The sequence below is a fragment of the Pristis pectinata genome, chromosome 6, assembly GCF_009764475.1.
Source record: "Pristis pectinata isolate sPriPec2 chromosome 6, sPriPec2.1.pri, whole genome shotgun sequence".
Lineage (NCBI taxonomy): Eukaryota > Metazoa > Chordata > Chondrichthyes > Rhinopristiformes > Pristidae > Pristis > Pristis pectinata.
In genome coordinates, this window is record NC_067410.1 from 98,766,763 (window position 1) to 98,789,506 (window position 22,744).

Below are 22,744 nucleotides of genomic sequence, written 5' to 3' on the forward strand. Positions count from 1 at the left end.
TAAGCAGTAGCTAATTTCTCTAGCCATTGCACTCTGTCAGTGCTTCCTGGGTACAAGGGTAAAAAAATAGTGCACTGGGAAAAAATTAGTGCACTCTACTTACCCTGAGCTGTACAAGTTGTTTTACTGTTCATGTTTTGAATACCTCTCAAATGGGACCAGGTCAGTGACCTGGATTTAGAAATTTATGCTGAAGTATTGAACAAAGATTTTGCAGGATTACAGAGAACAAAATGTTGCTGTCTGATCAATGACAATGCAAGAGAAGGCAGTCGTCAGTTCAACAGAAGTAACAGTTTGAGAGAGGCCAGTCTGAGAGAAGCCTCCAGACTCCTACCTCTTGGGGAATCTGGAGGCTAGAGGAAGTTAATGAAATCCACTTCAAAAATTTCACAATATATTTGTTCACTGGCTTTGGTTTTGCAGCAAAATTGGACAAAATATCTTCAGACTGGAAAATGAAACTGACTTCAGACCTACAAATAAACCCAAAAGGTCTCAGATGCCACTTTCAATCTCAAAAGCAAACTCACAGCAGCAATCCTCAGAGAATAGTGTCCTAATTCTATTTGTCATATCTGGCAAGTTATTGATTACCATGAGTAATTTCTTTAGTACATCTGATCACTAGTGCATGATAATCGGTACTAATTTCCTTTACAATGATAAATTTGTGCAGGAAACCTCCCAGGAATGATTTCTGGAGCCTTGCTGTTATTCTGTGATGTATTCAATATCATTAAAATCCTTTCTAAGAAACTGATGTGGCTATTAACCCTTAACCAGAAAGAGAAATAGCAAACAAAGCATTGGAGGTGGAATATCCCAAAAATAAGTGAGCTGTTACTTACATTGATGAAGAGATCAAATCAATACTGCATTGAAAAGAAGACGGATAGTGACATTTCCCAGACACTGTTTCCCTGTAGATTTAATAAGTTTATTAACTTTCAGATCCATTGACTTGGTTACATTTAAACTCTGCACTTCAAACAGAGGCAAAAATGATTAAGAAAAGAGCTCAACTGAACATTTTATTTGCAGATTAAAACACTAACGATAAAGCAGATTAGGACTTCATTACTTAATGCATAAATACAAAAATTCCATTTGCAATTCGTTCTGTTCCATCTAATTTGTCACCTCCCCTTTGAATTAGACACCTTGGGATAGCCTGTAATTCAAACCACCTAAATTAAAGTTGTTCAAGACCAACTCTATTTCCAGAAATAGCTTTTCATCTTGCTGATCATGGGTAAAACTGGCGTGATAGCTGATCCTGGAGACGCAAGAGATTGCTGTAATCTGGAGCAAAAATTGAATTGCCGGAGGAACTCAGTGGGTCAGACAGCATCTGTGGAGGCAGAGGGATGGTCGGCATTTTGGGTCGAGACCCTGCATCAGGACAGGTCCATCTCCCTCCACAGATGCTGCCTGACCCACTGAGAGGACTCATTCCTGGACTTAACTAAAAAAAAATAGATTGGTGCCTTCAACCTTTTGTGTTAATCATTTCATATAATTTCATTATTATATCCTTCAACTGATCTCAACCCAACATCTGCATTGTCCCATTACTGTAAAGAAAGAGCACTGGCTGGGTTCATCTTGCACTAGTTTAAGGCCATTGGGGCTAATTAAGCATCCTGGTTCAGTCCCAAGCAAAGCGTATAAATTGGGGATCAAAATTCAGATCTTCTGACTCGATGCTTCAAAACTGCTCTAAACAATTATCCACAAGACTTCTGTACAGTCCATATGCTTAAATATGTTTCCAAAATGTCATACCTAAACTCTAATACTGGTTGTTCTGCACTAGAGTATAATGTGATGTTTATATCACTGCACATACAATTATGGATTCTACACCTGAGAAACCTACCACCGACCTGTATCTGTTAGTTCTGTAAAAAGGATTCATCAGTCGTCCAGCATACATTGATTGGGAAAGGAAGTTTGTGTGTGTGTGTGTGTGTGTGTGTGTGTGTGTGTGTGTGTGTGTGTGTGTGTGTGTGTGTGTGTGTGTGTATGTGTGTGTGTGTGTGTGTGTGTGTGTGTGTGTGTTTAAATTCAGTTCTCTCTTGGAATGTTTATTTTTACACAATGAATAAACAAGAATTATGATTTACAAGAACATTGTCACTGATTTCCTTCCATTTCTATTACTATTTTCCCAATTGTTTTAACAATAAATCCCAGTATCACAATAGGCAAGCACTAACTTGAATAGATTACTGAAATCTCCAGCTAGCAAATTGCTTTATCATTAGAAATACACGCTGGGAAATGGCTGTAGGGAGTGCTATCAGACAAACACTTTTATTGAAGGTATTAACCCACTTATTTCAATGTATTTTAAATGTGTTAGCACTTCCACCAAAATAGCAGGAAAAGAAATTTAATTGGATGTTGTTAAGTGTTCATATGATAACTTTGCTGATTATCTTTCTAACTTTGCCGATTATCTTTCTAACTTTGCCCAATTAGAGCACATCAACTGTGTGTGATAATTTAGTTGCAGAATCTTGTCAAGCCCAGTGGTCATTATTTCAGGATTTCCGCCGTTACCACTGCCTGTTTAATTAAAATCTAAAAATGGAATGAAATGGAAAGACCAAATCCAAAAGATGCTAATGCTAATTGTAAATCATTTTTTATGTCTAGTTTTTTTTCCCTGCAATTATAAACTGTTAGCATAGTATCCCATTCTTTGAAATTTAATGATTGTAAGAAATACAATCCAACTTTCATCATTTTGGATCTTGTTTTCCAATAAACACATTATTTGTTGACCGTTATTAGTTTGAAATATGAATAGTGATGTTAATCTCAAGAACTGATGAAGGATCAATGCTGCTACAAGGTTGAATTACGTCAGTGCCTGTTATTAGGAATGCTACTGGTGATACCATTTGCCACAGTAACTGCTACTGTGCAGTATCGCTTTGCCATCAAGCTCAGCATAATAAGTCAAGCTAATGAAAATTTCAATCAATGCCTATACAGGCAAGGCAGTTCTGCGGGAGGTGGACAGTCTAAATTACAAATAAAGGGAAGTTTTGGAGAAGAATAAATCTCCTGACCTCCCTTTGTGTTCTACAGCTTGCATTTCCTTTGGAGGCAGTAGAGTATTTTTCCAAAGTTCTTCCTTAATTAGTTACAGATTCTTTAGCTGCTCTTTACCCATTGTTTTTATATGTATGTTTATTTAAAAGCTAAACCTCATTTTAATAAACAGGATGTATTTTTGATGATAAATATGGTCAATTCAAGTTAAATTTGATTTGGCTTGAATACCACCAAATGATTTATACTGATGTTAGCTGTTCAGGGGTTTTTCCCCATAATTGTTACTTTGCAGTCCAACAACTAAAAGATGCCAATTCTCTTCAACTTAATACAAAACAGGATGCAGTGTAACTACTTTAAGCACAGATTTATTTTTGTAAATGGTCTTGATTGCACTGTATTCTACACTTGTATTATAGTGTTAAGTACAAAGGGTAAGATCTCTGATTGGGAATATCCCTCGCTCCTTGAATGACCCTAATCACTGTTCCTCTATTTACACAATTGTGCCAAATGGCTGAATGTTCACAGTGACGGTCTCAGCTCAGGAAACTGCACTGATTCATGTGTGACATTCTGCAAAGGTAGCCCACATATTTGTATCCTGAGTGATGGACACTTCCCCACCCCCCCCCATCCCCCACACCCCCAACCCCTCAGAGCATGGGAAATACTGTGTTGAATTCGACATAGTAGTTGCTACTGTGCAGTATCTCCTTGCCATGGTAGCTGGGTTTGGTAGATAGCTCAGATCTTTAGCAGGGGAGGCATCAGATTCTGTGGGCCATCCATTTCAATCCTTCTCATCTTGCAATTGTAATCTGACAAAGGTGAGGGGTTTTCTGCTCTGCCTCAAATGGTTTTGAATGTCCTCAGTACTAAACAAGATTAGATTCAGGTGTCCCTCCAACCTGAGAAAAGTACAAGAAACATTGGGAGAATTTGCCTGTGAACTCCTATTTGCTGATGACTAAGTGATTACTAACATACTCGGTAATCACTTAATCCATCCTGAGAATGGGCCACAGCAGCATAGTCATCATGAAGAAGTAATTAGTAATCAATTTACACCTTAACAACTTAGGCAACAATGAGTTTTAAGAAAGATAGTGATACCCTTCCAACCTCTGCAACAACTTCCCTGATTTGCCCCATTTCTGAATGACATTCACCTTGTATTACATCATAGCTTTCTACATCTTCACACCTCATTGAGCGAACAGTGAAGAAACCAATAAGATGACCCTGAAAGCCACCATTGTAAACCTGCACTGAAAGGGCTTTGGGGGTGTGCCTCACTAAAGCACAACTGAAGGTGGGCAACCACCACCTAATGCCCACCACAACCCCCCACCTCCTGCCATGCCACACTCCCACTTCCACACCCCACCACCCTCTCGACTCAGAAACTACAAGTACATATTTTTAATTTTATTATAAGTTACTTGCAGTTGATATTTATGTACATATAAAATAATGTATTTCACCAGGACACTTAGTTCTAACCTCTGCCCTCGTAATGTTAACATTTTTCCTTTCTCTGAGTGTTATATCAGCACAGTTTCCTTTCTTGGTCTTCATTATAGGTCTGTGGATTATTACTAGTAAACACTTCCATTTTTTAAGTCATTTAACATTTCTCAGACTCAGACAGTTATTTTTGGATTATGTCCACCCAAGCATTTGGCTATTTGGGTATTTACTGTTAGAAATGTAAAGATATCCAATCTCCTTAAAAAAAACTTTGGGCCAATAAATGTAAGTCTAGAAATTAGATCAATTAGCACCTGCTTTTTATGGGCATATCAAACATCCATGTACAATTCACATTAATGTGTCACACACAGACCTCATGACATCACCATTCATGAAACACCCATTGCCATCATAAATTAGAGCTGTTGGGTGTTTAAAACAGACACATTACATTGAAGAGCATATTGTGCTACTTTGTTGCAGTTTCTGCATTTTAAAGGGAACCTACTGATGTCGGGAGACTTGACTGGGTTTAAACAGTGCTTTCCCCAGCATATAGCTGCCATTCAGTGGGTACTGCAGTGCTCATACTGCTGGCTGACTCCATTACTGGAGGGGATATTATGGCAATGATTGGCACACAGGGTGAGTCAGCACCTCAGACCAGGAGGCATGCCCATCTGCAAAGATCCCATCCCCACAGAATCTTCAGAGACACCACTCACTTGCTGGACCTCGCTGATGAAAGATTTATTCACAGGCTCAGATTTCCCCATGGCTGTCCTGTGGGGAAAATCTTTCAGCTGTGCTCTTGTGCCCTCAATGTCCTCTGCATTGAGATCAAGGTCACCTTGACTTTTAACTTCCCTGTCATAAGAGCTCTCCTACTAGCTGCGGCAGATCTCTGCTTTGTCTGCTATATTGCTGCTCACCACAACATCAGCGAGGTCACCAGGCACTGTATCCTCATGGATGAAAATAAAAAAAAGACTGCGGAATCTCCATAGATAGGGTGAATGCACACAGTCTTTTCCCCAGGGCTGGGGAATCAAGAACTAGATGGCATAGGTTTAAGATGAGAGGGGAGAAATTTAATAGGAACCTGAGGGGCAACTTGTTCACCCAGAGGGTCCGTATATGGAATGAGCTGCCAGAGGAAGTGGTTGAGGCAGGTACATTAACAACATTTGAAAGGTACTTGGTCAGGTACATGGATAAGAAAGGTTTAGAGGGATATGGGCCAAACGTGGGCAAATGGGACTTGCTTAGAAGGGAGTCTTGGTTGGCATGGACTGGTTGGGCCAAAGGGCCTGTTTCCATGCTGTATGACTCTATGACTCTACCGAAAATCTCAAATAAAAACAGGAAATGCAGGAAACACTCAGCAGGTCGGGCTGCATCTGTGGAAAGAGAAACAGAATCAATTTTTCATATCAAAGACCTTTCCTACTGGGATAGAGTTGGTTTTATCTACCTTGATTTTAGTGAAGAGCAGTTGTCATATCAGGTGGTGAGATTTCCTATAAGTATTGCTGGCTTTTCATTGACTGCAATCAGTGCCCATTAGGGCTCCACTTAATAATTCAGATCTTTTCCTCAAAGGTTATCCAATCCCTCAACAGGCAGATGGTTAGAAAATCATAAAATGTTCATAATGGTGAAAATCAGATTACTGGTAAGTACACATGGTATTGGTTTATTATTGTCACTTGTACTGAGGTACAGTGAAAAACATGTCTTGCATACCGATCATTGCACAGTGCAATTACATTGAGTAAGTACAGAGTGTATTGAGGCAGTACAGGTAAAAACAATAACAGTACAGAGTAAAGTGACACAGCTACAGAAGAAGTGCAGTGCAGGTAGACAATAAGGTGCAAGGTCATGACAAGGTAGATTGTGAAGTCAAGAGTCCATCTCATCATATAAGGGAACAGTTCAATAGTCTTATCACAGTGGGATAGAAGCTGTCCTTGAGCCTGTCATCCTCGGAGAGATTGAACTGCCTGACATTTTCCATAGCCTGTACTGCCTGAGGGGTTGGTCCTGGGGTCAAAGACAATCCCCTTTCCTCCTTGGCTCCTCTCACCAGTATGTAAAGTGCTGACTGCAGATACAACAAGAATCAATGAAGCATCAGAGTCATTGTGATCTTCTAAAAGTGAGATTCTCGTGCCTGCATCAGTGCAGGGTGGCCTGCTGTAGATGCCCAGCAAGTGTGGAGACTTTGTCACTGAGTGCCAGAAGACAGCAGCGGTGCCAAAGGTGGCCTGTTGTAGACCCCCAAGTCCGAGGAACATAAGGCACAGGATGAAAAGCAGCAGGACCAAGAGGATGAGGAAGGGTACCAGGGGAAGTCACAGCAGAACACATGAGGAGCCTGTGAAATTAATCCAGACAGGTAGTCACCATCTCCATCTCACACTACCACCCTTAACACCCATAGAGTTCATCAGTATTCAGATGAGAGAGCCCAGATAACACATAACAATGTCCTTTATGGGTATACCTGCGTGAACTATAACACATCTGTGAACGAACTGCAGATCCAATTATTGAAATGGCTCACTGTAACTATTTTCAGCTCATCCCAACATAAGGACATGAAATTTAGTTCTGCATTGCTGGAATGAGTGGGGGATTCTCATACCTGGAGCAGGCAACTAGAGCTGTCTCCTGCCAGATCTCCTGGACCCCTGGTACACAGGACCTCAATTCCAGATGTTTTCAGATGAGAATGTTCAGGGATCTATTCGTAATTCTGGGGGCTTTCCCCCTCTCACTTGCAGCTGCTTTCTCCTCCATGGCAACCATAGTGCACGTAACTGACTGACATGGGAGGAGAGGGGTGGTGCCTTTTAGGCATAATACCCTTGCCTGATTGGTACAGAGCAAACTGCATATGGTCCTGTCAGGAACCATCCGGGTGTAGCTTTGGCATATGAATCTGTGGATAAACCACCATAACAGTGTTTCAAATGTATTTTTGGCCAATTTCACCATTTTTTGCAGTATGTTTACATTAAACACAGCAGCAGTTTAGTGAATCAAAAAAGGGTAAAATCCAATTTCTGGAAACAAATTCCTCCCCAACACAATTTGTCCAGAACATTATGAATGATGGTGACTATTTGGACGATTCCCTCTTTGTGGGAGTGTAAAACAAGTTGCTGATTTAATATTGCCTGTTTGACACTAGGCCTCAAGATATGTTTCCATCACACTTTGTGTTTAGTTGAGATGTTAAAATATTTGTGGGTTGAAATGTGAGTTGGGCTGTGGTGATAAATGGCTGATATCACACAGATTGTCTGATAGATTCCTGGTGAGATGGACCCTATAACAGCAAAACAATGCAGAGCTACAGCCCATTGCAAAATTCTGTCCAATAATCTCTGTTTATTATAGGCCACATTCATTGAAAAAGTCCTGATGATTTTTTTGTATTAGTGAGTCAATATAAACTAAACTCATAAGGATGGCTTAAGTTGTTGTCAGTAAATTTTTCACTGTCTGAAGACTGTTTGATAAATGTCCATTATCAACAAATAATCCATATGTGTACTGAAGCACATAAACTTATTCACAGGAAAATATTTGATTCAGCTCTTCACATTCAAGCTCAATAATTTCTTGGAGGCATCCTACTTAAGTGTCGTCATTGCTACCCAAAATATTAGCATTGGTATAAAAATGTTACCGTTCATCAGAAATCTCCAGCCCACCAGATGAAGTTAGCCCTTCAGCTCTCCTTTGCTCTACCATTCAGAAAGCATCCTCCATCACAGTGTCTGCTTCTTAAAGGATTTCAGGAATCTTGCCTCTTCTCAGAAGTTCCTTTAAGCTGTAGCTATCCTCCCTACCATCCAATGGTTAGAACTGGGCACTTCGATGAACATTTGGTTTTATTTGATTTTGATAAAGCCTTTGTATGAATTGTCACCTTGAGGGTGAGCCAGGTTTAGATTCCAGAAAGGCATTCATGCCTCCAAAAAAATAAGTTAGGAAAGGCTTAAAGAAGATATGATATAAGACTGCATGGTTGAAGGAAAAGTTGTTATACAAAACACATGTCAGCTATTTTAATTGGAAGCGTCTGTCAGTGACTAAAATAATAACCAGGCAAACTTAAGAAAAACAAGCAAAAGATTTCTCCCTATCCTACTGAGGATGAGTTATAAGAATATGTTGGTGTGGCTTCATAACCTGGAAAGGAAATTGAGAGATGATCCAGTATTTGAAAACAGAAAATAAGGATCTAGCACTCTATTCAAGTTTAGCAACAGTTTTAAAGCAGGGCAGTTCAAATGACAACAATAAAGGCAGTCAGGAGTCATGGAATCAGTCAGGAATCAATTGGATGCAGTGAAGGAGAAGTGTACGCCCTTTCTAAATGGGTTAGTGGGAAAGGGCAAAATGACCTTCTGCCTCAAAATTTAACTTGTGGCTGCATTTCACAAGGCATCTTCACATAAAGTGTCCATCAGGATCACATGCCTTGTTTTGTTTACAAAACTATTAATGATCCAGTGTCCTTGCAGAATAGACCTACCTGTAGTGTGTGCATGGGTGTTTGGCCTGGAGGAGGAAGGGAAAGAAAGCCAATAAGACAGTTAGAGTCAGCAGTATTTTTAAGCGACAGGCAGGCTGAAGAGTAGTGACAAGAAGAGAAATATTGTCCTGGAAATAATGCTTGATCCAGGACCATCTAAAGCCAGTGAAACCAATTGCATTCAGTAGATAAAAGATTAAAATAACACCTTTTTACTAAATTTAACAAACCATGATATGCAAAATAATTAGGGAATGCTATGGTAGACTGCAATAAACTATCTCACAATTCAAGCTGATTAAGCCCTAGATGTTCATCTGTGCCTTATTTCTTGGGGAATATACTCTTTCCAACTAGTTATTATTAAATTCTAAAGGTAGATCGATGACTGTCAGTGAGTAAATGAGGTTCTGTGGTGTGTGTGTGTGTGTGTGTGTGTGTGTGTGTGTGTGTGTGTGTGTGTGTGTGTGTGTGTGTGTGTGTGTGTGTGTGTGTGTGTGTGTGTGTGTGTGTGTGTGTGTGTGTGTGTGTGTGATCCCAGTGATTGTGCTGCTGGATGTTCCCCACAGCTTTTCATGTCCCTGCTTTCTGAGTTTTATGATCCAATGTTCTAGTGAGCAGTGTTGCTGAAAGCACCCGTGTAACCAAAATACAAGCGATCATTTCAACTATACCTGCCTATAGGAGAGATACATCCGTGTGTATAATAGCAACAATAATCTGACAGAATGTAAACAGAAATAATCACTGGAATATCAAGGCTTGGTTTCTCTTCCTGTTGCGAGTGTGCCAAAGCAATTGTCAAAGCAAATGTCTTCACTAAAATTTAAATGTGCAGGAATAGCAAGCAATTAGCAAGGCAAAAGGCATGATATCCTTTAATCCAAGAGGATTTCAATGCAAAAGTAAAGTTGCCTTACTGCAATTAAAAAGCATCTGGTGAGACTTCACCTTAAGTATTGTGAATAAGACTGATCCCTGCCTAAGAATATCCTTGCAATTGAGAGAATGCATGAAAGTGCACCAGATTGATTCCTGGGGTGGTGGGCTTGGCACATCAGCAAAGGTTAAGCAGACTGAGTCTATACTCTCTTGAGTTCAGAAGAATGAGAGAAGATCACATTAAAACATGCAATGTTCTTACAAAGTTTGAAAGACCACATGCAGGGATGATGTTAACCCTGAATGGGATGTTCAGTGTTAAGGGATCAGTCTTAAGCTAAGGCCTTAGCCATTCAGGATTGAGAGGAGGAGAAATTTCTTCACCCAGATGACAGAGAATCCTCTCTGCCCAAGTGGATTAAGGAGGCTCAGGCACAAAGTATATTTGATACTTCTTTAGATATTAGGATAATCAAGAGACATGGGATTAGTGCAGGAAAGTGTTACTCAGATGAAACATCAGCTATGATCTTACTGGGTGATGCATCAGGTGTGAGGGGCCAAATGGTCTGCTCCTGCTTCTATTTTTTGTGTTGTTTATTATTATTCTGCTTATTAACTTGCCAAATAAAACAGCTGGAAAGGCAACAGGAAACCCTCATTGCCCAGTAAAATTAGGTGTTGTCGGCCACTGCCAGGAGAAGGCAGATAAAGGATGATGACCCAGGGGACAGTTACTAGGCTTTGTATCAGGAATCCCAGGTAGGATGGGGGGTGGGGGTGGGGCTGTTGAAGGTGGCCTTCATGGCCTCTTCAAGAGGCACTCAAAGCTTAATTGTGAATTATGGATGAGCATGCAAGGGAGCTAAAATGAAAGTTACATCTTTTATTCTTGGTAGGGAAGCTAGCACTGCTTCCCTCTCTCAGGTTTTGGTTGAAGCTGGGTCACTGACGGCATTTAAGAAACCTCTAGATGATCACTTGAATTGCTTAGCCAGAGCAGGGTATGAGCCAAGTGCTGGGAGATGGGATCGGTGCAGGTAGGTGCCCACTGGTCGGCGAGGATGTGGTGGGCCCAATGGCCTCTCTCTGTGTTATACATCCCTAGGACTCTTATTACTCTATAAAATTGCTGATTAGGTCTGAATGACATCATAGGAGCTTTATATGCAGACTTATATGCAGACAGAGTTTAATCCAGGCAAGTGTGAGGTGTTACACTTTGGGAGAACAAATGTAAAGGGAAAGTACAAAGTTAATGGCAGGACTCTTAACAGCACTAATGTACAGAGGGATCTTGGGGTCCAAGTGCATAGCTCCTTGAAAGTGGCTGCATAAGCTGATAAGGTGGTAAAGAAGGCACATGGCCATGCTTCATTGAGTTCAAGATTCAGGAATTAATGTTGCACCTTTATAAAACTCTGGTTAGGCCACATCTGGACTATTGCATTCAATTCTGGTCAGCCCATTACAGGAAGAATGTGGAGGCTTTGGAGAGGGTGCAGAAGAGGTTTATCAGGGTGCTGCCTGGATTAGAGGGCATGTGCTATAAGGAGTGGTTAGAGAAGCTAGGGTTGTTTTCTCTGGAGTGGCAGAGGCTGAGGGGAGACCTGATAGAAGATTATAAAATTATGAGAGGAATAGAGTAGACAGCCGGTATCTGCTGACCAACTGGCTGGATTGTTCAAGGACATCTTCAACCTCTCACTGCTGCAGTCAGAGGTTCCCACCTGCTTCAAAAGGGCATCAATCATACCAGTGCCCAAGAAGAGCAGGGTGAGCTGCCTCAACAACTTTCACCCAGTAGCATTCACATCTACGGTGATGAAGTGCTTTGAGAGGTTGGTCATGGCTGAAATTAACCCTTGCCTGAGCAAGGACCTGGACCCACTGCAATTTGCCTACCGCCACAACAGGTCTACAGCAAACAGAATCTCAGTGGCTCTCCACTCGGCTTTGGAGCACCTAGACATCAGCAAAACATATGTCAGGCTGCAGTTTATCAATTACAGCTCAGCGTTCAACACCATCAACCCCTCAGTACTAATCAAGAAGCTTCAAAACTTGGGCCTCTGTACCTCCCTCTACAACTGAATCCTCACCTTCCTTATCAGGAGACCACAGTCAGTGCAGATCGGTAGTAACATCTCCTTCTTGCTAACAATCAACACAAGCACATCTCAAAGATGCATGCTTAGCCCACTGCTCTACTCTCCCTACACTCATAACTGTGTGGCTAGGCACAGCTCAGACGCCATCTATAAATTCACCAATGGCACCATGGTTGTTGGTGATGAGGAAGCGTACAGGAGTGAGATAGATCGGCTGGTTGAGCGGTGTTGCAACAACAACCTCGCACTCAACGTCAGCAAGACCAAGGAATTGATTGTGGACTTCAGGAAGGGGAAGTCAGGAGAACACATACCAGTCCTCATTGAGGGGTCAGCAGTGGAAACGGTGAGCAACTTCAAGTTCCTGGGCGTCAACATCTCAGAGGATTTATCTTAGGCCCAACACATTGATGCAATCATGAAGAAGGCACGCCAGTGGCTCTGATTCATTAGGAGTTTGAGGAGATTTGGTATGTCACCAAAGACTCTTGCAAATTTCTATAGATGTACGGTGGAGAGCATTCTGACTGGTTGCATCACCAACGGGTATGGAGGCTCAAATGCACAGGATCGAAAAGGGCTGCAGAGGGTTGTAGACTCAGCCAGCTCCATCACGGACACAACCCTCCCCAACATCGAGAACATCTTCAAGAGGCGGTGCCTCAAGGAGGCAGCATCCATCATTAAGGACCCTCACCATCCGGGACATACCCTCTTCACATTACTACCATCAGGGAGGAGGTACAGGAGCCTGAAGACCCACACTCAACGCTTCTTCCCCTCCACCATCAGATTTCTGAACGGTCCATGAACACTACCTCATTATTCCTATTTTGCACTATTTATTTTTGTAACTTATAGTAATTTTTATGTCTTACACTGTATTGCTGCTGCAAAACAACACATTTCACGACATATGTCAGTAATGATAAACCTGATTCTGATTCTGATTCTTTTTCCCAGGGTAGAAATGTCTATTACTGGAGGACATGCAATGAAGTTGAGAGGGGAAAGTTCAAAGGAAATGTGCGGGGCAGGTTTTTAACACAAAGAGTGGTGGGTGCCTGGAATGTGCTGCCAGGGGCGGTAGTGGAGTCAGACACAACAGAGGTGTTTAAGAGGCTCTTAGATAGGCACAGGAATGTACAGAGAATGGAGGGATATAGACCATGTGCAGGCAGAACGGATCCTGGTTCAATTCTGCTGCTGTCTGTAAGGAGTTTATACGTTCTCCCCGTGTCTGCGTGGCTTTCCTCCAGGTGCTCCAGTTTCCTCCCCCATTCCAAAGGCGTACAGGTTAGGAGCTGTGGTTATGCTATGTTGGCACCGGAAGAGTAGGCAATACTTGCGGGCTGCCCCCCAGGACATTCTCAGAAACGCAAAAAGATGCATTTCACTGTGTGTTTCAATGTACATGTGACTAATAAATCAATATCTTATCTTACTTAGTTTGGCACAACATTGCGGGCCATAGGACCTGTTCCCATGCTGTACAGGATGAAGGGTCCAGATGAAGGGTCTCAACCCGAAACATCAACTGTCCATTTCCTTCTGTAGTTGCTGCCTGACCAGCTGAGTTCCTCCAGAACTTAGTGTGTTGCTCCAAATTCCAACATCTGCAGTCTCTTGTGTCTCCGTCATTAGTCCACGGTTTGTGAGTACCATGGTTGTCTTGAAAACCAGGCAGATCTTATTTATATTAAAATTACATGTGAGGAAGTGTCAATTTTAGTTTTGTAGTACATGCCCAGACACTAGAGGCTGCTTTTGTATCATTTTCTACCATTCAAAACATGCCTGAGGTCAGAAGGAGAACTTTAAAAGTTCATTTTATCATTCTGAGCATTGGGAAGCAATTGAGTGTCAATTTAGTTCTAGTAGTGTCTAGTCTCTAATTCTAGTAGAGATGTTGACTACAGTGTCATAATAGTTCTAGAGTTGAAATAGCTCCCATTGTTATTGAACTGTCACAGAAAAGAAGATACAACACTGATATTCTCACTGCATTGTACCTCTTCTTACAAATGTACTTGCAAGCCACAAAATAATAATCTCTGGAAAGCTATACTTGACCCTGAATCAAGCAAAGTGCACTGGGTCGTTAGAGCATATGCAGTCTTGTTTTGCTTGAATGTTCACATAAAATTATATGTTACATGGAGATCTGTTCTATATTCAATGTCTCAGCAGCACTTTTCTTTCAGAGCTCAAGACTTCAATCTGTTGAAGAGAGAGAATGTATTACATCTCAAAGAATCAAATCTTCAATTCTCTCTCTTGCAATTGCAAGAGATTAAGCTGCTTCCCATTGTTTATTCCAAAACTCCAAGGCATTCTCTTTGTTTACTCTGCTGAACTTCCTGAATATAGCATGTGTTGAGCTTTTTTACAGAAATTCTGGCATATCTGTATGCTTAAAAGTGACATTTTTGATGGGATAACTATTGCACTCTGAAAATGGTTTGGATGCATATTTCAAGAATAAATTAACCACCATCCATTATAATATTCAAGGTAATCCAACTGACCTATTGTAGGGATCTAATGAAATAGTGGAGTTGAACACCATGATTGCATAAGTGAATTTATGTGTTCTATATAGGATTGTAGAATTAATCTTCATCAAGTTATGACAGTTTATGTATAAGTAAAAAGCTGGAATTCTTTTGCCATATCATCCCTTAGAGAGGCACAGAGGTACATGTACTTAGAGTACAAAGTTAGGCCCATGAGCTCCATAAACTCCTCTCCAGTTCTGGCTAAGGCTTGTATTGAAAAATCAGCTTGTCTTTCATCTATGTAGCAACAGGGCCTAGAAACTGAATTGGGCAAAGTGGATGAAAAGGGGCACTCAATCGGTCCAGTACAACACATTGACCCACCATGCATTTCCTTTCTTTCTCTCTGATTTTAATGTGTTATTATCTATACAGTTTGCAAAGCACCAGAGAATGAAAGCTGAGGAGATCAAAATAATGGGAAGTGAGTGGACATGATGAGATTTTTCTCTTAGTTACGTTTGAATGGAAGGGAGAGGGAAAGCCCATCCAGTGTATCACCATTTCCCAATACTGAACACAAACACACACCAATGTACCAATACTGATGTGCAAGGGACCATTATATTTGGTCTTTTAGCATCACCACTCCCGCTTTTCGCTGATGCTGGTATTGGTATTGGTTTATTATTGTCACTTGTACTGAGGTACAGTGAAAAACTTGTCCTGCGTACCAATCGTACAGGTCAATTCATTACACAGTGCAGTTACATTGGGTTAGTACAGAGTGCATTGATGTAGTACAGGTAAAAACAATAACAGTACAGAGTAAAGTGTCACAGCTACAGAGAAAGTGCAGTGCAATAAGGTGCAAGGTCACAACAAGGTAGATTGTGAAGTCATAGTCCATCTCATACTGGGCATCACTTCACTCAGGTGGCAACCAATGTCAGGAAGCAGACTGAAATGTTAAGGCCTTGATTTGCATTGGAACTGGTCCTAATCCTATGAATCCTGATTTTCCACTTGACCAGCAAATGGACAACTTTTTAACTAATTCTTACTTTATCTTAATTGTTCAGCCAATCATCAAGAGGGGCAGACTAAGTATTTCATCCCGTCATGATCTTTATACTGGTGTTCTCTCTGGTACTCGAGGCATGTGGACCTATTTGGAGGTGGGTATCTTTGTCAGCCCTGCCAAATTAGTGCACCAGTTTGGACCCATCAGAGTCTGTTCTTTGCCATTTTGTCTGATTCAACTTCAATGTCCTGGTACTATAGAACTTTGCCTCATTTCACTCCATGAAATAAGCATTCCCTAGGCACAAAACAGAGAGAAATTTGCCCCTACATCATATAAGGAGTTAAAATTCCAACTGTGCAATTGAGATTGGAAGCCCCAGGTCTCAAAGTGACTGACGTCCACACTCGTTCTCCCCACCCTGGGGGAAACAAACGTCAAATATGCTACTTCTGTGTGTGTTTTGTTAAGAAGTACATTCATGCCACAGACTGATCTCCTTGTATTTACTGGAAGTGAGTGAAGAGTTTGAAAACATTGACTCTGTGATTTAAAATCGTCTTGATATTTGATCTGGAAGTTTCCCATTTTCTTGCTCGACCAGCGAATGGAAAAGTTTTAAACTATTTCTTACTTTATCTCAATAGTTCAGCCAATTAGCATCAGCAGCAGACTGAACATTTCAGGATCTGTTGCCGACTGTATCAGCAGGTCTGGTGCCCGAGTTGTGAGGGCCAGGTGTGAGGTACCATATCATGTCCTTGCCCCAGAACGTTATACCAAGTCCCTCTTGGCATTTCTCCAGACTGAAATGGAAGTCCAGTTCTGGTGTGGTGCAGCGGGAGGGCACGGATGGGGAGCCGGACTCTCCTTGAGCATCCTCTTGTTGCGACTGCCACTCAGAGCTCACAGCCGGCGGCACGGGGCCACTTCCAGCTCGCTGTCTTGTCTCGCCCTGAATCTGGCTCAGGAGGGAACTAATCAGCAAGCGCCATCAAAATCATCATTGTGTTCTTCCGTAGATCCATTGAACTGCCTGACAATGTGCTCAGTGCATGAATCACAGGCACTTCAAGGCTCGGCTTTAGCTTAAGGTGGAACACGGATAAATGGTGGGGGGGGGGGGGCGGGGGGACGACAAACGTTTTCTCGTCAATCCCAGGTAACCAGCTCTGATATCACTGAAATCCTTCTCCCCTCCCTCGCTTGGTTGGGGTCCAATCCTTGCCACACGGGGTAAGTGGGTGCTAATCCTCTACACCCCAGTTCCCAAAGTGAATCGAACTGGGAAGGTGAAGAACAACTATTCCAAAATCAGTCCCTGCTTTAACTTAGAGGGGGAATTATACTGAATGTGTTCAAAGCACACTGATTCATTTACACCGTAAACATACTAAGTGGTATGACCCGCACGATAGAAAGTCCTGGTGCATTGTTTATGGGTATTTAAGTGGGATTAAAATGAAGGAAGCTGCGACTGTGTAATGTGTGTGTCTACCCCCGGCTCCGCTAGAGACCTCCCCCTTTCTCCCAGCTCTGCGAACTACAAATGGGATTGAGGAACAGACTGTGTTTTTCCGCCTCTGGGTCCGCGCCTGCAGCAGAGCAGAGTAGCCAGAGGAGGTGAGAGAGAGAGTGAGAGAGTGTGAGAGAGAGAGAGAAACGCCGGCCTCATCAGTCGAACCTACCACCCCTCACCCCCTCCCACCCACCCACCCACCCACACACACACACACACACACACACACACACACACACAGTGCCGGAGGGAATCCAGTCAGCAGCAATCCGGAGAACGGAGCAAGCCAGGCCACCCACTGTCATTCGCCCCTCCGGCAGCAACAGCATGTGGCAGCCAGCGAGCGAGAGACTGCAGGTAAGAGCAGAGTCGGTCTGAGCTCAGTGGAGCAGCGGAACTGCGCGCACACACCCCGGGCAGAGACTTCAGGCTGCCTGCGCTGATCCCGGCACGGATGCTCTCTCTCTCTCTCTCTCTCCCTCTGCATAGTACGGTGTTCAGGCACCTCTGGTAAAGGAGAGCGAGAGAGAGAGGGGAACGGGGGGCGGGTGGTGGCTGGAGAATAACCTGTAAAGCCTTACTCGTCCTTTCTCCCTTCCCAGATACTAACATCGAAAGCATACCGTTATTTTTTTTAGCAGCCTTCACCACCTGCCTCCCTGCTCGGTGTAATAGTGGTCGGCAGTTGTGTGTGGGGCTGTGTTTTCTCGCGGATAATTTACCCCCCCCCCCCCCCCCCCCCCCGCGGAGCCGCGGTGTGCCGGTGATTTGTTGCATGTTACACATTAGCCGTGGGTTCGATACCGGGCTCCCCACACCCGAAAGGGGTTTCTGGGCGGAGATTCCCATCAGATTCCTCCACTCGTTCAAAGGATGTTTTCAGCCTGGAAAAGCCAAAGTGGGAATAAATCTCCTGGTTTAGTTGTGCCTGGCAGAAACTGTCTTCTTTTCAACGAATGATAGATCGGCCGAGCTGAGGAGACCTGATGTGGAGGAATTTGCTGTTTCATGCATTTGAGAACTCAAGCAACTTAGTCTTATGAAGGCTGTTCCAGCCTTGCCTATTCTCGCCTCCTTTAGAAACCCCACCACGTTTATTGTATATTTTGACCCAAGTGGCTAGGAAAACTTGTGTCAGTCACACTGGAACAGAATTTGCACTGGCAGAGACAGGAAAATCACCAAGGAAACCTGTTCACAGCCCTTAACCCCTGCTCAATGTGGGTGGATAATTTCATAGAAGCCAACCAACAGGTCTTCTTCCATGAAGGATCGCCAGTGTATTGGATTGCTTACCGCAATTATACTGGATCTATTTCAGTAAAACGTAGGGGCGGAGTTTTCATCTCTGAATGGCCATTGGCAAAAATTCAGCTCAGAATGTTTTTCCTGGTCTCATTCAATAAGGATTCCAGTGGATGAGGTGCGGTGAGACGCATCATTGTTGTTGGGAGCTAGGCAGAAGAGGGAGGGGAGAAAACGCCTACCTGTTGTCAGCGAGGAAGGAAGATGGGGGATGAAATTCCACTGAGCCCAAATTGTAATTTTCAAATGGTAACCTGAAATTTGATAAAAAGGACCTATAATTGCAAGCCAGTGAGGAAGCATTGTGTGTGATATTCTATATTCTGTGGCACAGCAACACTGGGAGATGCAACACTGTCAAAGGTGCCATCTTTCAGATGGGATGTTAAACCAAATCCCTACTGCTCCACACATCAATGTCAAAAATTTTGTGTCAGTATTTTGACGCAATTATTCCTAGTGTCTTAAGCAGTATTCATCCTGCAATCAGCATTTTTAAAACAGATTTTCCGGTCATAATACAGTTTGTGGGAGCTTCCTGTGCAACTACATTCCATTAATGATGACGCTTCCAACAGCACTTCGGTAGTAATGTGCTTTGGGTGTCCTGAAAGGGAGAGGAAAAGTATGCATAAAATATGTCTTCCTTTCATGGTTATTCTCTCTTATATTGAGAGGATAATCATTGCAGTGATATCCCAACATGTTGTGGTGGGACATGGATTTATATTCAGAAGTGCTTACTTGGATCAACAGGTATTACTCATGTTGAATCCTCACTCTGGGATACATAATCTGGTGCAACATTCCAGTGCACCATATGCACCACATAAGGAGAGCTACCTATTCAATAAGATTCTTCAATCAAGGAGCTGTCTACTTATTCTGTTAAATTTCAAACGCATTAGCAATGAATTGTCAAAACTATTGGAAGTTCATCCCATGTTCTGGCCAACATTCCTTCCTGCTGCCAGTTTTGTCCACATATTAACCATTGCACTTTGAGGTAATTTACTGCATGAGATGTTCTTAAATGTAGCAATAGAGTAGTCTTATTATTCTCCGTGTAGGCAGTAGAACTGTATGGAGTTTTGTAGAATGGACCTTGGAATGTATGGCTGTTTCCATGTGTATCTTATATGAAATACCATCTGAAGGACAATCTAATCTCCCAAAAGTGAGGATTAAGTTAAAGATAAATGTTCATACCTTGTCCCTTTGGATAAAATATTTTTCTTGAGATCTTATTTTATTGGCAAGAACTGGGAAATGTGAATTGTCAATTCATGTAAAATGAGAAAATGCTGGAAATATTCAGCAGGTTGGGCATCATCTCTGGAGAGAGAAAAAGAGTAAACTTTTCAGGTCGATGACCTTGCATCAGAACAGCCATTGGTCTGAACCATTGTTTCTGTCTCCACAGATGCTGCTGAGCATTTCTGGCATTTTCTGTTTTTATTTCAGGTTTCCAGCATCTGCATGGTTTTTATTTTGCTTCTCCATTGTCATTTAACATCTGGCTTGCCAAGTGCAGTCAATGTAAATCTTGATTAAAAGAAAAACATATTAAGTCAAACACATGTTTACAATCTGCTTGGAGTATACTGTTGAAAAACATGAGAGGTGATCCTGAGAGGTTGGCTCTGCTTTCTGGCTGTGATTTGGGCTTTTGGTGATCCACTAATGACGTTCAAAGTACTCGTGGATTAGCACATACCAAAAGTTACATGTCACTTTAGATAGTCATGTGTCAAAGACAAGGAGCCATATTTACCAATGAAGAACAACAAAAAGAAAAAGGAAACAAGGGGGGGAAATTTATTATGTTATCATACAGATCTAAATCAGTGAAAGCCCAAGACCTGGTACTGTTCTGTGCTAAATTGGGGGTGACCCATTAAGCCGGGAAGGAAGAATAATTTAAAACTATGATAAGAATATTTGCTTTCTTTCATGTATTTTCTCTACTTTTTTGGCCCCTGGTTATACCAAGAACTGGAGTAAGACTGGCTATGCAAGCATGTAGTTCTCCAAACAAGCCGGTCTCAAGTGACAGTTTTCTCTCCCACTCATAAGAAAATTTAGCATTCATTGCTTGCCTTTTCGGGTTAAAATAATTTTCTATTATGAAATTGTCTTCATTAGCAAAAATTGGGAAACAAATATTATTCCCATGGCAATGATTGGAACTCATAGAAAAATAGTAGTCTTGATATGTGCCATCGATAAAAGAAATGTTCAACACATGTTTGCAATCTTTTTAATGGACCACTGAGATACATGAAAGGTAGCTCTGGGAGGTATGTACAAAATTTGACTTGGCTGTCCTTGGTCTAATGGTTTTGGTCATTGGTTAATAACATTCAAGATATTGTACCAAATGCTAGGCAGACACATTTGAAGCAAAAATGAGTGTATTTGTAAATAAACAACAAAGAAAATATGACTTGAGGAGAAATTCATTTCAAGATAAAAGTGGTAGCATGTGGAATTCTACAGGTGCATTATACTCGAAATGAAGAAGGAATGAAGCAGATGATTTGATGATTGTCAACAAAAAGGATTCAGGGTTTTTAGCAATATACCAAGTGAAAAGTGTGAATGGATGGGCTGAAATTTTTCTCCTATATGAAACTGCTAAATTTGTTATTTCTTTGGTGGGAACAAGGCATTCAGTGACCAGGCCATCAGCTAGACAGTATTTGTGTTCCAACAGCTCAGCTTCCAAAAGGACATTGTTATAGGTGGTCATACTAGAGTGCATTGTAAGAAGCACCATCTTATAGAAGGGCCAAGTCATAATGAGGGATATGTTATTTATTTTTGGTCAGCTGGTTGTCCTTGCACATGCAGCACAGAAATTGGTTCTTTGGTCCACCAAACCTGCATCAAACATCAAGGACCCAGTTAACTTACCCTACTCTAATCCCATTTTATTCTCTGTACACCACCACCTACCCACCCCTCCCCTCTCCACACACACACACACACACACACACACACACACACACACACACACACACACACACACACACACACACACACACACACACACACATTCCACCACTCAGCTGCACACTAGAGACAATATACATTTGGCCATTTCACTTGCCAACTTGCAAAACTTTGGAATGTGGGAGGAAACCCACAGAGTCACAGAGAGAACCTGTAAACTCCACACAGACAGCACTGGAGGTCAGGATTGAACTCAGGTTGCTGGAGCTGTGAAGCAGCATTTGGCGCCATACCAACATATCTACTTATGAAAGAGCCAGATCATAAACTTCTGGTATCCCTAGGTGAAAACCCATCACCTCATTTAGAATTCTCTAAATTAAGCTACTTAAGACATGTACAAGTTTGCTCAAGAGGGAGCCAGTTCTCAAATCAGGTCGATTTTTGATTCCATGTGACTCAAGAACAGGAAAGTGAATGGAGCGGAGGAATCACAAGTAGGAGTAGAGGCCCAGGGATGAGACTCCCCACACTTCTGTTTTATTAGTTGGATGACGAGTTGCCCCTAATTAATGCAAATGTATTTAAATGAATATCCCATATGAAACACAGAAACAAACATATAGCACAGAAACGGGCCCTTTCAGCCCACCTTGTCTGTGCTGACTGTGATGTTTATCTATGCTAATCCCATTTGCCCACATTAGGCCCATATCCTTCTGCAGCTTCCCAATACAAGTACCTGTCCAAATGCCTTTTAAACATTGTAATTGTAAACATTACCTCCACTCTTCTTCTGACAGCTCATTCAAGATATTCACCACCCTATATGTGAAAACTTACGCCTCAAATCTCCTTTAAATTTCTCCCCTCTCACCCTGAACCTGCACCCTCTAGTTCTAGACTCCCCTGCCCTGGGAAAAGAATTCTGACATATATGATCAAATAGAATTTTATGTTTTGCTTTCCATTTTCTTACATGCCTGTTTGGAAGGAGCCTGTGGCTTGTTGCAAGGGTGAAGGTGTTGTTCAAAAGCCTTTGCTGGGCTGTGCATAATGTTTACTATACCTCTTTAGTTCATAATAAGGCAATTTTTCCCTAAGTGAAATTCTTATGAAAATACTAAGTTCCAAAAAAAATATTGGCAGTGAGATTTACTCCCCCTTTGAGATGTTTTCCTTTAAAGCACTTCAATTTTATGGTATAGTACAAAGTAAATGAAGTCTTGTGAAAGAGATTAGTTAATCCCAGCCCATTCTCCTGGCCTAGGAAAGCTGTTTAACAATTTCATGGCTCAGTTTGTAACAGGTCACCAGGATGGAGCATTATCATCTGAAGCAAGGACATCTGCT

The 22,744-nt window shown here is 41.9% G+C and overlaps 1 protein-coding gene across 2 annotated transcripts in view; it reads left to right on the forward strand.

Moving 5' to 3' along the window:
* The first annotated feature begins 17,173 nt into the window (after positions 1-17,173).
* Positions 17,174-22,744, forward strand: part of pid1 (phosphotyrosine interaction domain containing 1) — a 92,354-nt gene continuing 86,783 nt past the window's right edge. The window contains exon 1 of one of the 2 annotated variants that reach the window (XM_052018899.1): positions 17,174-17,235. Coding sequence is in view for 1 of the 2 variants with exons in the window: in XM_052018898.1 (XP_051874858.1) it covers positions 17,459-17,488 (30 nt within the window). In the remaining variant the exon portion in view is untranslated. The other variant, XM_052018898.1, reaches the window with a different exon arrangement.